The sequence below is a fragment of the Eurypyga helias genome, unplaced genomic scaffold (assembly GCF_000690775.1).
Source record: "Eurypyga helias isolate BGI_N326 unplaced genomic scaffold, ASM69077v1 scaffold43360, whole genome shotgun sequence".
Classification (NCBI taxonomy): Eukaryota; Metazoa; Chordata; class Aves; order Eurypygiformes; family Eurypygidae; genus Eurypyga; species Eurypyga helias.
The window spans coordinates 8,610-24,170 of record NW_010227103.1 but is presented as its reverse complement, the minus strand read 5'-3'; the positions used below and the strand labels follow the sequence as shown (position 1 = coordinate 24,170).

Here is a 15,561-nt window from a genome sequence, read left to right as displayed (position 1 = left end):
AGAAATAATTAGAATATTTCAAATTTGGCATCATGCCTTCAAATACTACAGCATTTTGTTTTGGAAGCAGATTGTTTCCAGAAGGCTGTCTGTGAGCTTATTAAAGAACTCGCAGTGATTTTGGCTAGACGGGTTCTTGCTCGATTCCAAACTTCAGCTGACTGGTATGCTGGCAGCTTGGAATTGTTACCGTTTGGTGCAGCCTGTGTATTTCGAGGTGTGTTTCGAGCGAGGGGCAGTGTCACCGCCTGACCGTATCTCACGTGTCTCTAACGACCGCGGTCCAGCTTCTTCCTTGTACCGCTGTGTTGGAGAAGGGAATGTTCCACTTGTCATTTATAAACTGGTGCTGGTACCGGCTGTATGATAACCTGCAGGAGCATGAGGGATACACAAAAAGCTTTCAGTTCCCTGGCGATTTCCGATAGCTGAGGAGCAGGCACGCCGTAAGAAATTCCTTACAGAAGATATTGCAGGTCCCAGTCCTCGCTGTTGCGCAAGACGACGTTCTCGTACCTTTTTTTCCCCAGTGCAGAATGGAACCGAGCTGTATTTCTGGATAAATGCGTAATGCTTGTCACCACAATAACGATAGATAAAAGGAAAGGTCACAAACTTGGGTGTCGCTGCTGTGTTGTGAGATCAGAGTCCACAAGAATGGCTGAGAAGTCTACCTGAAAACCACGGGGTAGCAGCAACCTCACGTTGCCTCGAGCTGGGTGGGCGTGAGGCGGCTTCCGAGCCAAGGCAGCGTTTCTCAGCAGCACCACGCCGTGCTTGAGCTGAAACTCCCCATCTCCGCGAGGAGCTGACCGTGCGCCGGGCAGAGTACAGCCACATGGCTGCTCGTGTTAAGGAGAGGTGATGTGTTGCTGGCAACTACAGGTGGATTTACTGAGACTTCCTGCAAAGGGTGGTCACGTTTCTACATGGTTGCTGGTGCGAGGAATTGGAGGTTGTGCCTCGGAGTCCCAGTTTTCATCTCTGCCCTCTGGAGTGGGAAGCGGTGTCCGTGAAAGCGCAGGGCGTTAGCCCGATCCTGTGCCCTCCTGTTGAGGGACAGCCCTTGCTTCAAGGGCTTTCCCTGCTTCCAGCACTGACCCTCAGAAACTATGCCGAGTTGTGCTTCGTGGTTTGGTTGTCGTCAGTAGTTTTCACGGATGCGATCGCGCCCGAAGGTTGTGTTTTTCCGTAAATAGCTTCATGTGTTGGGGACAGTGTCACAGCTACTGTTCCAAAGGACAGATAGAGACCCTGCTAGGTATACACTGTCATTCTTCACCACACTGAATTGTTGCTAGGGCTAGTTAAATTACAAAAAGCTTTGCGAGGGCTTGTTCCCCATAGCACTGTTTGATCGGATGATCATCCTGACTGGTCCGTCTTGATCTGCGGGGACTCCATATGTGCAGACTGGTGCCTGTCTAATAACAGTAAGCCTAAGGGCTGTCTTGGATGTCAGTATTGATATCTGAAGAACATAACAGCTATTTACAAACCTGATAATTAATGGGGCCATTCATCCATCCCAGTTACTTTCTGAGTGCATTTTACATTTTACCTAGGTGGTGGGAACTGGGAAGAAACCTCTTCTAAGCCTAGGGATAATTTGAATCATGAATAATGCATGATACTTTCACAGATGATTGGAAAAATTAGGAACCTGTGAGTGGCAGTCAAGTTATTTAAGGCTTAATGTGCGCTATGTCTTTTGTTCCATCAGCTGTGTGTGCTGTGCTGAAGGATGTGGTAAGTCCTGAAGAAGCGGTGTAAACGCAGACTGTAGAGTCACTGCACCAGCAGTGTCCATCCTGTTCACGCTGAATTGTTTATTGACTGTTGTCTGTGAACAGAGGAGAAAGGAAGTCCTTTACTGCCAGGTGAGGGTTTTTCCACTGGCTGTTTTGAATGGAAGGATGCTGGTTTGGAGTACTGGTCTTTTCCGTAATTTGTGAGGGTAGAGGGAAGCGTCTCCTCCGTGTCCGTGTGGTGTGTAAATGCCCTTTATCACAGGAGATGGGGTGTTGGCACGCTGCTGGGGAAGGTGGGATGGCAATGTAAGCGTGCACACCGTAAGGAGTTGAATTTGTGGATGGTCTCCATTGCTCCTTTCAGAAGGTTATAGTGCAGGTGGAGCCAGAGGTATAGGAGCCTCTCCCCTGGAAATACTAATTGAGTAGGTTTGAACATGGTATCCCGTTTTCAGAAGAAGACAATTCAACATATATGCTGTGTAGTGTTCAGGGTTCTGTTCCTGTGTTCTTGAATAACATACACCTGAATAGACAGTGCTGCTATCCAGTATTTTTAAAAAAAGTGAAGGGCTGGTACTGGTGAAGCCATTCAAGAAACCTTGGCTCCTGCAGCTTTTCATGTGCAACAGTGTTTTGGATCACATTTGTTTTTTGGTTTATCACCAGTACTAATTTTCATTATATAAATATGTTTCTGGGCCATGCTGTTCTCTGGTTACCTGGGTAATGAGTATTTTTCCTATTTTTTGTTTTCCTGCTGCAAAACATACACCTTTGTTTAACAGCAGATCTTCCAAGTTAGATTTTCCGAGACTGATTGCAGGGGAGCGCTCACCAAACGCGCATGTTCCCACTGCAGCCACGGGAGCTGCTGGAACTGGTTCAGTTTCTTAAGGGCTGTAGTCCTGGGTGAGCAGTGTGTTACTGATGAAGCTTTCTTTTGGGTCCAAGCCCCCCCCCCCCAATCAAATTCAGTTCCTCTGATGCATAGGACTGGCAAGTTTTGTGACTCTCGCTGCAGTATTTTAAGCTGTTACTGTCCTGAGGTGTCTGCCCTGCTTCTTTTTTCAGATGGAGGCACGTGTTCCCTTCTGCTGCCTCTGCTGCTGGAGAGTTACCTTTCTTGGCTGATTATTTTTGGCCAGAATTGAATGTTTTAAACTGTCCCCAGCTGTGTTTGCAAGGGCTTTTCCTTTAGCTAGCCTTTACATGCCCGTATCTTTCCATGTACCCATCACATATAACTATTCTTCAAAGTAAGGTGGTTGAAAAAATAAATCTTCCTGCCTGTATGTGCTAGAAATCAACTGAAAAACCTGTCCCAAGGGAATTCCTGGCTAGTGAGAGTTTCGGTGTGGTGGGTGGGCTGTGTGCTGGATGAGTTCTGTGTCCCTCCACGCCTACCCCTGGCAGAACATCCTGAGTCTGGAAGGTGCAGCGTTTCAGTCCCTCCTTTGACTGCCTTGTGTCTGGACTTGCTACCAAGTGGTGGGAGTATATCCTCTTCCCTTGTTCAGGGGCTGTGGGAGATGAGAAGGTGGTTTAGGACTCCCTTTCGCTGAACATACCTGGGGATCAGGCCACCGATGGGTGCATATAGTTACACCATCCGTCTCTGCAGAGTTGCAGGTGTATTGTGAAAAGCTTTTTGTGACATTTTAATAACTGTGGTTTAGATTATTCTGGAACACTTCCACAAGAAAGATCCTTTCACTCCCAGTGAAATTACGTGTTCTCTTTTTTTTTTGTGATGGTTGGTAATATAAAATCGAAATTGTCTTTTTACACAAAAGACATTTGAAGTGTCAGCCTTGCCAGCCTTCTCACCTACTCCTGGTTATACTCTTAACACTTTGATGTGCCTGTGGGAATTTAGCCTTCTACGTGCCAGTTCTTGTAGCATCAGTAGCTTTCTAGTTTTTTTCAGCACTAGAATTCTGTGAACTGGGGTTGTGCTGGTGTGGGTTTTGTTTGGTTTGTTTATCATGATAACATCTGTTGTGATCAGATAGGAGTGGAAGGTATTTTTGTGGTGTTTGGAAGTTATTTTGGGCATAGCTGAAGAGGAGTAAGCACTCGTAAGTCAGAGCAAGTTCCCACTCGAGTTCTACCAATTCAAGGCTCAGGACCTGGATGAGGCTGTAGATCGATGTCCTCTTCCAAATCCACCTGTGGTGAGGCTGTTCCCTCTCAGATCTGATGACAGTGCTGCTCTGGGCTTGCTCCATGGCCGTTTGCAGTTAGTCACCTGGGCTGCCGCAAACCTCACCTGTCTGGCTGCGTGGCCTGAGGTGAGGATGCCTTGTATAAAAGGCTGTGCAAGGGGATTGAGGGAGCAGTGATTGAATTCCTGTCCTCGCTTAGAGACCCTGAAACACCACATCTGCATTCAGTAACACAGTTGTTGCGCTCGGTTCCTTTTCTTTACTATGTGATGAGCTGGAAAACCAGTTTATTTCTGGCTGAAGAATAAACACTGGAGCACAACTGCTCCATAGTCAGGTCTCTGGTATTTCTGCTGGGTATATAAAAAAATACCTTCCTACATAGGTGTTACATGCTTCCTGGCTAGTTTTGAGGTACATTTCTTCCGGGACACATGTGCCTACCCCAGACCCTGGCCAGTATCCTGACTGCACCTTTAATACCACCCTGCCTACCTGTGGTTAGATGGCATCTGGATTTCCTGAGCTTTTGGCTTCCTATATTTAAAAAAAAAATATTGTTCTAGACCTTGTTTTTCTTTTAATTCAAATTTAAAGGCATTAAGAGCATTTGCATGATACGAAATAGTGATGTTGAGTTCTTTCAGCGGAGCCCCTTCTAACCTCATTTTCTATCTGGTCTTGTCAGCTACTGATGTTTAAATAGCAGTTGCCCTTTCCTTCTCCCAAGTCTGCCTCTGACAGCGTAACTGAAAGAAGTGTTCTTTCTGGGTATGTAAGGCTGCTAAGGATTTTTCCAAATTGAAGCTGAGGGGATACCAGGGCTGCAAGTGCTGTCAGTCACTACTCTCTAATACAAGGGAATGGGGGTTATTTGGCAGGAGTTTGCTGCCTGCCTGCTTTCTTGTAGAGCTGCTGGAATTTACAGGAGAGAAAGTAAGGTGGTTATCTCATTTAATTGTATATGCAGTACTGGAATTAGGATTGATCTTTTGGTTGGCTAACATCTTGTGTGTAACTGGTCTCCATTCAAACAGAAGTTGGTAACAGAGGAAGGGAGCAGTTGTTGCTGAGTTGTGGAGCAGTGAAGAAGGGCATTTTGCTCTATGTTGTGAAGTACAAAGGTGGTTGGATTTTGTGCTTTTTTGGGTAGTTAATTGGTTTTGGTTCACTGGCAAATAGTAGCTGATACATAAGCTACTGAACTTTCATTTTGTGTACTTTGAATTAAAATAAAACTTCAGCGTTCATTTGTTAGTTCTGTTTGCCCTATCCCAAGAAAATCAAGGGCTACAAATGTAGTGACCGCACCGTGACACACGTGCTCCGAGGAGCTGTGCTGTGACTCTTTGCCCAGGCATGCTTTGTTCCCTGGATGAGTTCTAAACCTTCAGTATCACTGGTGGTGAAAGAGGTCCGGGACAGAGGTACAGGAGCCAGTCACAGACCCAAAGAGAAAGCAGATGGCTGTCTTCTGTTTTTTGCTGCTGTGGCTTGTTCTGTGTGGATGGAAATCCTGCTTTTACCTACTTTGGATTCTTAACTAAGTAAATATCAGTGGGGAGCTTTGTATTGTAATTTTATTCTGGCTTACATGGTCATATTGCACTCCTTCATGGATTCTGGAGTTCAGCGTAAGTCGGTTTCCCGTTTGTGTCACGTTGTCCAAGTCCTGTCGTACCTTCGTCACAGAAGGGTGATGAGGGTGATTCCGGAGGCCTCATTTCTCTAGTTTTGTGTAAAATATCAGGCAGTGAATGAAAATACCTTTTGCTCTAAAAATGGTGAGCCCATCTTTTGTCTGAAGACATTCTTTCTCTGCAAGTAGGGGGTATGGGGGGGCCTTATTGGGGGAAATAAATGCATGCGCTCTGGAGAAGACTTGCTGACGGTAATGGATGACTTGTCTTGGAACTGGAATCTCTTCCAGGCCACGATGATTAGCTGATCATTGTGTCTTTAGTCACATCCTGTGCATCTTGACGACAGGAAATTATGGGTGTGGTTGAAGACTTCGATCTCATCAAAATATCTTTTGGTAACTACAGATACCTGTTTTGGGAGAGGTGAGGGGGAAATTTGCTTATGGTGGATGCTTCTCAACATATGCTTTACTAGAGAGCACGGTGGGTTGCAGGTGTCAGTTCTGGTCTGCCAAGTATGACACGCTGACTGCAACCATGACTCTGGAGCTGTGTTGTCTAATTAAAATAGTGGTTGTATTTCCTTTCCTGAGTTAAGTGGTAATCTTTTGATTGATAAGTGTGTTACAGTACCGGTTTGCTGCTGTGCAGCAGTTTCAAGCATTGTTCTACAATTCTACAAAGCCACAGTCACGTTTACTGCATTATGGTTTTTGTCCGATGTGCCCCAGAGTTTTTCAGGGTAGATCTTTGGTTTGAGCTGTCGAGCTCCTGCTAGAATGTAGGGACCCAAGAAGGGGAAGGATTAATTGGGAGGTAACTGATATGTTCTGGAAACACAAAGGAATATGGGTACAGATGAATTCAGAGGAATTTTCAGGAATGGAGTCCTTGGAATCTGTGAGGGAAGGTTGATGGTACACTGCTGAGGAGGGAAACTGTCCTCAGTGTAGAGTGAGTTGGGAAGGAGAGTGGATTAATTATAGCTTTTATGGCACTTGAGCCTTAATCTGGGCCATATATGATAAAAATACAGGCACTGAACAGGGGGAAAAGAAGGTACCTGTGCATACATAGAACCCTGGATCTCATGAAATAAAACTGTGAAGATCTGAAAATCCTCTTGTAGTAGTCTTAATGGCCATACAGTTTTTTTCAATTCTTATCCCTGACTGTTAATTGTAAAATGCAGAGTTTACACTTGGGTATTGCATTTTCTTAAAAAAATGAAGCCAGTATTTGTATTTTAAGAACAGTGTTTTGCATAAAAGATGTGCTGTGTAACCAGAGGCAACAAAGCAGTGCTTTAGTGTCCGTCTGGCTGTTTAGAAGATGTACAGCAGCCCAGGAATGTGTTCATTCTTAAATACTAGGTTGTATTTTTATGCAGTACTACTTGCTTTACAATAAAGTGGAAATGTGGTGTTTTCTTGTGTGTTTAAACCAATATTGGTTGTATTCTTGTTGTCTTTGGGGTGTCTTGGGATTGTACAAATTGCCTCTTTCTGAAGAAATGGCTGAGTAACGCAGGATTTCAGATATCGAGTAGGGATGAATTCCAGTCACTGACTAAGCTGAAGTGTATTTGCTATGTGCTTATTGTTTGAACTTTGAGATTGCTCTGAGTAAAACACCTGACTTTCCACTGGGCAGTTGTTGTTTACGACAGCATTTTGCTTAGTTCTTGTGCAACTGTGTCTTACAGCTACTGTCATTTTCTCTGTGTGTGTTAGATTTTACTGGTGCTTGGCTGTAAAATTAGCAATTATCAGTTTGAAATAATGACTTCTTTTCAGTCTTAACCTGTATCCGTTTGCACTTGGTTTTGAAATCGGAGTGTGCGGTGCTGAAAATAGTTAAGCTGATTTGGAGGTAGGATCTTGAGTGCTGTTGACATCACCTTTTTCCTTAAGCTTATTCATCTTTTCAAAATGGCAGAATGCTATCACAAGTTAAACTTTCTGTGGTGTGGGGTACCTAGGCGGATGGAAGACATGCAGAAGTTCAGGGCTGTCTTAATAATATTTGTGAAGAAATGAAAAAAGACTGAGAAATAAAAGCACTAGTAAGTGTTCAAGAAAAGTCTGTTTCAGAATTGCGTAATTGTTTGTCCTGGTCATAGGCGACGAAACCTGGATGTTTCAAAACACTGGTGTGTGTCAGAATACTGCAGAGGTATTGCACTGTTACCCTTCATGGCAACAGGTCACTGGGTTTTGAAGTACAGGCAGTCGGGTGTATGTCTGTTCCCTACTTCTCCCTGGTGGGGTGGCTGGACTAAGGAGTGCTGCTGAATGCTCTGCTACCTCTTCTCTGTGAGGAAGTGTAGGAGAGCTGCTGGTGGGAAGCACGGAGTGTTGGCGGTGAAGATGGATGGGGACGGACAGGGAGGGAGTTGTGATGTGGGTGAGCACGTAGCATCATCGCCCATCTTGGGGAAAGGGTCTGTAAAGAGGGAATGGAGCCAAATGAGGGTGCACAGGGCAGTGTGCGGTCCTGTACGGAGTCAGGGTTGCAGGTACTTCAGTCCCGTTAGCAATAGCTTAACTTTGTGAAACTCTAATTGTGAAATTGTAATGTTATATGTAACTGTTGTCTCACCAACCTGTGTTTTTGTGTTGTTATGTATATGGAAATAGGTTCTGCTTTACCCTTTTGTAGGAATCGATTTAATGTGGAAATTTGGGGTATGGCTGATGGACCGCTTGGTGGTGGTTTGTTCTCAGGCTGTTGTTTTTTCCACTTTGCATCTACAGAAGAGCTTCAGCAGAGCTCAGGTAGACTGCTTAGGCACTTGGGTATATGCTGCTGTTAATGCTGTGGGACACCAGACTGTACATGGACTAAGCACTTCATAAGGCAGTATTTCAGGAAACTTGTTTCAGAACATGGAAATGCTGAAACCCCTGCACCAGCATTCCTTCACTGCAGGATTTAGGTAGAGATTGCTGTTTTGCAAGTTGACCTGGAACAGTCTTTTTCCATCCTAGCAGCTGTCTGACTTACCTACATGTTTGGTCGTATGCATATTTGAGTGAGTTGCTTCCTCAGTTTCTGAAATATTAACAACTCCGTTGCTGAGAACTGTGCCGTTTAATCTCGGTCGGCATAAACGTATCACACCTTTGATGAAAGATGAATGCTGCATTCTTTGGGTGGTGCTTCCAGTGTGCTAAGAAACACAGCAGTAGAGAGCGTTGGCATTGAAGAGCAGGGGGTTTATACTGAAGCCTTATAATATCTATGACACTCTGTCCAAAGGAGAACTAAGGTGGCTAATGCCTCTAAATGCAATAGCGTATTAGAAGAGGCTGGGGGTGTTAAAACACCTTCAAAACATCCGGTGAGTGTCACTGCATTAAAATGAACCTAAGTCAAGCTATCTTAAAATAAATCCCCACTTTTAGCATCTACCACAAAGCAGCAATGACCTACCTATCTTTAGTACTGGGCACGGCATGAGTGGAAACTGTCATGTGAGATTGACTTTGCGTGTAAATACGCCTGCGGAGTGATTTAACGCTGTTGCTCATGCTGTAACACCTAAAGCTCTGTCCTGGGCAGGGTGCTTAACTGCGAGTGCATTTCTGCATTTCTTTCCAGTGTTGAAAGAAATGTTGAATTTTGTGAATCTCTGTCGTTAATCTCCATTGGGTCTCATTGCTGTTGCTTTTTCTCCTTGAAGTGGTGACGGTGGTGGAGAGCCTGGACAATATGCTGGAACAGAGACCACTTTTGGGGGTGAGGGGGTTGGTGACTGCCCAGCCGATGGCTTCACGATCAGGATGGAGACTCGGGCACAGCAGCGTGTGTCTCAGTAGCTTCGCCCATGTCAACACCCAGTATTTAATGTAATACACCGCTTAGATTGTAACTTCAGGTGTTCTTTCCTAACCTCTTAAAATCCAGTGCTTTTCAAATTATGATTTCTGGTGTCTCAAAATATTTGTTTGCTTAGCAGAACCTCCCCCTAGAACTAGTGTGCTGCTGTAGTTGTCAGGTTAGTGTTGAGAAAGTTAAGACAAGTGACCCTGAAATGAACGTGGTGTTGCTTTTCCATCTGTCTCATACTTGTGTACGCTTCAGAATGTTGTGGATTCGGTGTGACCTGTGCACAGGTGGTATTAGGTGCTGGTTTTGCATTGTAGGCATCTGGGGTTATAAACCAGAATGTAGCTTTTATATATTCTCTTGTCATTCTGCTAACAAGGTAAAAAAGGGAGATCTTTTTTGAATAGGAACATTGTTGCTTGAAAGGCATGGGAATATTTGTAGATGGTAACTTTTAAACTTGCTGCTGTTTATAATTCTAATACCCTCTCGGTTTAGAAAATTATGGTGGCATGTGGTTTGGTGACTGTTCTGAGGAGAAACTGCACCAACTGGCATTGTGATGGTACCACTAAGGAATTCTTGCATTCCTTCAAAATTACCTTCTTGGTGCTATATGTAGCTTGTGCTTCCTCATACGATTTGCCTTTCCTGCACAAGGATTTGTGGGGGGCAAAACGATGAAAAAGATCTGTTTCTCTGCTTTGGTTTGCAAAGACACAACTTGTATGTAGTTGAAACTTCTTGGGAAAGCTATATGTAGCTTGTGCTTCCTCATACGATTTGCCTTTCCTGCACAAGGATGTGTGGGGGGGAAAACGATGAAAAAGATCTGTTTCTCTGCTTTGGTTTGCAAAGACACAACTCATGTTACTTGTATGTAGTTGAAACTTGTTGGGAAAGCTTGTGCACATAATCCTCCTGCTCTGTGATGGCTGCTACTGCGGGATGTTCGTGCTTCTGCTTCATGTAGGGCCCTGCGCTCCAAGACGTGTGCACAGCTGGGTGGCAAACCTTCGGAAGTGCAGAACTTCCCGTGAGCTTCTACTGGCTGATGCGGCTGCGTGTACTTCCCCGAGGGAGAGTCATGGTTTTGGCCATGTCTTAGTTCAGGCTTTTGGAGGGTGGGAGATAAGACATTGACGTGATTTTAGAGTTAATGTTTCCAAATACTTAAAAAACTCCAGTTCTGGCAGTGGCGATCGTTGTTATATGCTTCATGGAACTATTTTTGTAGAAAGTCTTGAGTGTGGAGGTTTTTTTCCTATACTGGAAAATAATTCTAAAATACCCTCCTTAAAGAGAGAATAAAACCCACCAAACCAAAATTCTTCTACTAATACAGGTTGCATAAATAAATTTCTTTTAATAAAGATGCACTGTTACTCCAAGTGCTTCACATCAGGAAGGGACAAGAGTTGGTGGAGAAGGGCAGGCAGCAGAGAGCTGGAGGTGGTAGAGCACACTTTGAATAAAACGACTGTTTATAGGCAAACTCACAATTACTGTGTTTTTCTTCTGCAGGCTAAAGAAATTTTGACAAAAGAATCCAATGTCCAAGAAGTGCGATGTCCAGTCACAGTCTGTGGAGATGTCCACGGACAATTTCACGACCTCATGGAACTCTTCAGAATCGGAGGCAAATCACCAGACACGAACTATTTGTTTATGGGGGACTATGTTGACAGAGGCTATTACTCAGTCGAAACAGTCACATTGCTTGTAGCGCTCAAGGTAACTCCTCAGCTGTGCGGTTCTCTGTAAAGCACATTACTACCATTCTGACTGTCCTTAATATCTGTTGTGACTTGCACTACACTGGTGTTAAAGGTAAAAACCAGAAGTGTTGGCTGTCTGAGTTTTCCAAGAAACTTCTGGAAAAATAAATAGTTAACATTCAGGTGCAGGCCTGAACTCTTTCTAAAATGAGTGCTGTATGTATTTTTTACTTGCCTAAGGAGCAATCTTTAAGAATTTGCTGGAGACATCAGCGTAATGCACAGCATAGTGAAGTCCATTAGTAACAGTGAATAAAATTTGTAATTAATCTCAAAAGTATTTGGCAGCTGAAGGTTTGAATGTATCATTGAATCAGGCCTTGGGGCTTACAAGGAAGCTGGGGGGGACTTTTTCCAAGGGCAGGGAGTGACACGACAAGGGGTAATGGGTTTAAATGGAAAGTGGGGAGGTTTGGATTAGATACCAGGAAGAAATTCTTCCCGCAGAGGGTGGGGAGCACTGGGACAGGTTGCCCAGAGAAGCTGTGGATGCCCCATCCCTGGAAGTGTCCAAGGCCAGGCTGGATGAGGCTTGGAGCAACCTGGTCTAGTGGAAGGTGTCCCTGCCCATGGCAGGGGGTGGGACTGGGTGGGCTTTGAGGCCCCTTCCAACCCAAACTGTTCTGTGACCCTATGATCATCCCTTTCTTTTCTCCAAGGTTATAATTGAATCTTTGTCTTAAAAAGGGTTTGTTTTTTACTGACAGTTGATGGGGGGTGAGGGGTGAAAATTCTGTTTTTTGGGGGGGAATACATACATATTTTGATGTCTCTAAAGTAAAATGTCATGTTTAGGTCCGTTACCGTGAACGTATCACAATTCTTCGAGGGAACCATGAAAGCAGGCAAATCACACAAGTATATGGTTTCTATGATGAATGTTTAAGAAAATACGGAAACGCAAATGTTTGGAAATACTTTACAGACCTTTTTGATTACCTGCCTCTAACTGCCTTGGTGGATGGCCAGGTACGTTGAAGTTTGACAGTTAAATGTTGCTAGTTGTGAAAGGAGCGGTTAACACTGGATTCTGTCAGCTCTCAGCTTTAAAGGAAACTTGCAGACTTTCCCCTAATTATTTATACTGAACAGTTATAATTGCACTGATGCAATTAATGTAAATAAACTCCATATATCGAACTCTTGCAGATTTTCTGTCTACATGGTGGCCTCTCCCCATCGATAGATACACTGGATCACATCAGGGCACTCGATCGCTTGCAGGAAGTTCCCCATGAGGTACTAAAACAATTTTCTAAACCGTGGGATTCGTGATTCAGCATATCTTGGGTAGCTGACTGCACAGCCCGAAAATGAAATTCTGAGCAACTGAGCAGTGTGAAAGTGTCTGTCTTCCTGTTCCGGTTTTTTGAAGGACACGTAAGGGGCACGTTCTTGCCTAAAGAAAGAAACGCGCTTTAGCGTGCCTAGAATCTCAACAGGCACCACTTAGTGATGTTCACCACGGAGATCGTTATGGAAATTCTTTGTTCAGATTTAATTCTTGACACTCTGTCAGGCGTTAACTGCAGTAGCTGCTGTAGTTGAGAGGCTTTTTTTTTACGTCTTAAAGCGATGCTGCAGCAAGTTGGGTGGGGTGTGTGTGTAGGTTTTGTGGGGTCTCTGTTTCTAAAACATCTGTATCTCTTACAGGGTCCAATGTGTGACTTGCTATGGTCAGATCCAGATGATCGTGGTGGCTGGGGAATTTCTCCTCGAGGAGCAGGTTATACGTTTGGACAGGATATTTCAGAAACCTTTAACCATGCCAATGGCCTTACGTTGGTTTCCAGAGCTCACCAGTTGGTAATGGAGGTAAGCAGGGTAGGCTGAGGGTTGGTACGCAGGGCACGAGTGGCAGAGGTGTGCCTGTGCTGCTGTGACGGCTGATGATCCAGCTGAGTCTTCCAGAAACTCTTTTCACAGCATTGATGTGCTACTAAAGGCGTTTCTTAGTTTGACAGTGGAGTAACCTTTCTTTAGGCTTTTTTCCTGAAAATTTGCGGTGCTGGCCCAAAACAGACTTCACTCGTAGATGTGGTATTGCATTTCTGCGTAGGTAAATGCTTCCTAAACAGAAATGCAGAGTCCCTCGATAAGAAGATGCACACAAACCTGTGTGCCTTGAAAACGGATGGTTGTCCCTTCTGCCGTAGGTGTGCGGTTTTGTTCTTGGTCTCTAGGTATCCCTGGCAGTTAAGATTTTTAAATGTATGTCTGGATTCTGATTTTAGTGATCACAGGTGAAGATGCAGAGTAGATTGTGTGCTTCAGGATTGTCATTGTAATTTTTAACACTAGTGCAGTGGGGGAATTCTTGCTGATTTTTTTTTTTTTAATGTCTAGCTCATGCTCACTGGTAAGAAGCAACACAAGAAGGGCAAAATTCCTTTTTAACCTTTTTCAAGAAGAAAAATGTACAGCCTTAATCTTCTTTACAACGGCCGTATGAATGCTACTTAAGGTTTTCTCCATTAAAAAATCAGTTTGGTAGTCAGCTGGTTCTGTGGGCTACAAGAAATTAAATGAGCTGACATAATTGTCTTTTTCTTCCTCTCCAGGGGTACAACTGGTGCCATGATCGGAATGTAGTAACAATTTTCAGTGCTCCAAATTATTGTTACCGTTGTGGCAACCAGGCTGCGATTATGGAACTTGATGATACTCTAAAGTACTCCTTGTAAGTATGTTTAAAAATGAGATTTCCGTTGCCTGTGATCTGTTAATTACTATGTTCAGGTACGGGTTTTCCCTGAGCGCTTTTAGGGAGGTGAAGCCAACGTGGAATTGTTGGGTCGGTCGCATTTGAAGTCTCGGAGTCAGATACCCGAAACGGTTCTTAGTGACAGCGTGTCTGTCAGGTTGAAGTGAGGTTCCTCGCTGCTGCTTTGTGTGAGTGGAGGTTAATGAGTTACCACAGAGGTATGTGCTTTGAGGGGAGGAGTGCTCTGCCACGGCTGAGGAAGTGCCCTCCTGTCAGTCTGGGGCAAGAGACTTTTGGAGTCTTTGAATTCTTTAGATGTGAGGATGTTGGCTTTTCTAACAAGGTTTCTAATTAACTACCTCAGCAGCAACATTACACAGCCTGGTTTACGAGTAAACTGCTCCCTTTGACAGTTGCTGGAGATGTTAACTTTCTAAATACACAATAATGTTTGACCAGTTTATGAGTCTTGAAGCTAAGATTCATTTCTCTCCAGTCCTTAGTGGTAATCATAAGACTTTAAAAGACGGGGATTATAAACACGTACTAATCAGAGTGGGAGAAGTTGAACGCTTGTTCTAGGTGACTAGAATTGGTTGAAAACACCTCCTGCTGCTGTATTTCCTGTAAAGAGCATACCTGAAGGTAAGCGGAACGCCTGCGGCTTCATTAACACCTTGTGCTTTCCAGTTTGCAGTTCGATCCAGCACCGCGCAGAGGTGAACCGCATGTTACTCGTCGCACCCCAGACTACTTCCTGTAAAGAGATTTTAGACCTGTACAGTATTGCCATGAACCATATGTTGACCTAAAGAAAATGGGAAGAGCAACAGTAACTCCAAAGTGTCAGAAAATATTTAACATTCAAACTTGTTTTCACATGGACCAAAAGACGTGCCATATTCAAATACAGAGCCTCTTGTCGTCAACAACTGTGACCACTTTAGAATGAACCAGTTCATTGCATGCTGAAGCGACATTGTTGGTCAAGAAACCAGTTTCTGGCATAGCGCTATTTGTAGTTACTTTTGCTTTCTCTGAGAGACTGCAAATAATAAGATGTAGACATTAACACCTCGTGAATACATTTAACTTTCCATTTAGCTATAGCTTTATTCAGCATGACTGTAGATAAGGGTAGCAGCAAACAATCATTGAAGCTTAAAGAACATTTTTAAAATAAGTACCAAGGCCTCATATTTGTTCTGAAACTGTTTGTTTTATTTTCAGGGAATACTGTTTAATTTAATTGTATTGATTTTTTTTTTTTGTCTGCACTCAGTTCCCACTTCCACTCTTTGCCCTACCATATTGTCCCTTGTAATTGTCCAAGGATAGTGAATTACTTTGAACAGAACTGTTTTTTTCTGTAAAACAATGTTACTGCAGGACAGAGCTGCAGTGTTTTTCATAATAAACTTGTGAACTAAGTATGGAAAAATGTCAGGTCCTGATTGCATCTCAGGTCAGCTGTGGTTGAGTAAACGAACGTGTAGCTGGATGGGGTTTATAAACGCGCGTACAAGGTGGAGATTTCTAACACTGAGGTGATTGATGTGTGCTGGAAAACTCTGACCTCTGGAATTCTGTCCCAGGGAGGTGCTTGGTCGTGGATGGCACGCAGCTGAGAACAGAGCTGCCTTGTTTCTGACTTGTTGCTCTCTTTTCCTCTCGGTGCTCGGCTCA

At 44.0% G+C, this 15,561-nt stretch overlaps 1 protein-coding gene across 1 annotated transcript; it reads left to right on the top strand.

Moving 5' to 3' along the window:
- The first annotated feature begins 10,914 nt into the window (after nucleotides 1–10,914).
- PPP2CA (protein phosphatase 2, catalytic subunit, alpha isozyme) lies at nucleotides 10,915–15,316 on the top strand. Its single transcript, XM_010155355.1, has 6 exons — nucleotides 10,915–11,127; nucleotides 11,967–12,140; nucleotides 12,321–12,410; nucleotides 12,825–12,986; nucleotides 13,733–13,851; nucleotides 14,566–15,316. The coding sequence occupies exons 1-6, from the start codon at nucleotides 11,011–11,013 to the stop codon at nucleotides 14,636–14,638; spliced, it is 735 nt and encodes a 244-aa protein (XP_010153657.1). The 5' UTR covers nucleotides 10,915–11,010; the 3' UTR covers nucleotides 14,639–15,316.
- Nucleotides 15,317–15,561: the final 245 nt, after the last annotated feature.

Coding starts and splice junctions, on each gene's coding strand:
- PPP2CA (XM_010155355.1), top strand. CDS start 11,011: ATGGAACTCTTCAGAATCGGAGGCAAATCACCAGACACGAACTATTTG. Junction 11,128..11,966: donor CATTGCTTGTAGCGCTCAAG/GTAACTCCTCAG, acceptor TGTCATGTTTAG/GTCCGTTACCGTGAACGTAT. Junction 12,987..13,732: donor CTCACCAGTTGGTAATGGAG/GTAAGCAGGGTA, acceptor CTTCCTCTCCAG/GGGTACAACTGGTGCCATGA.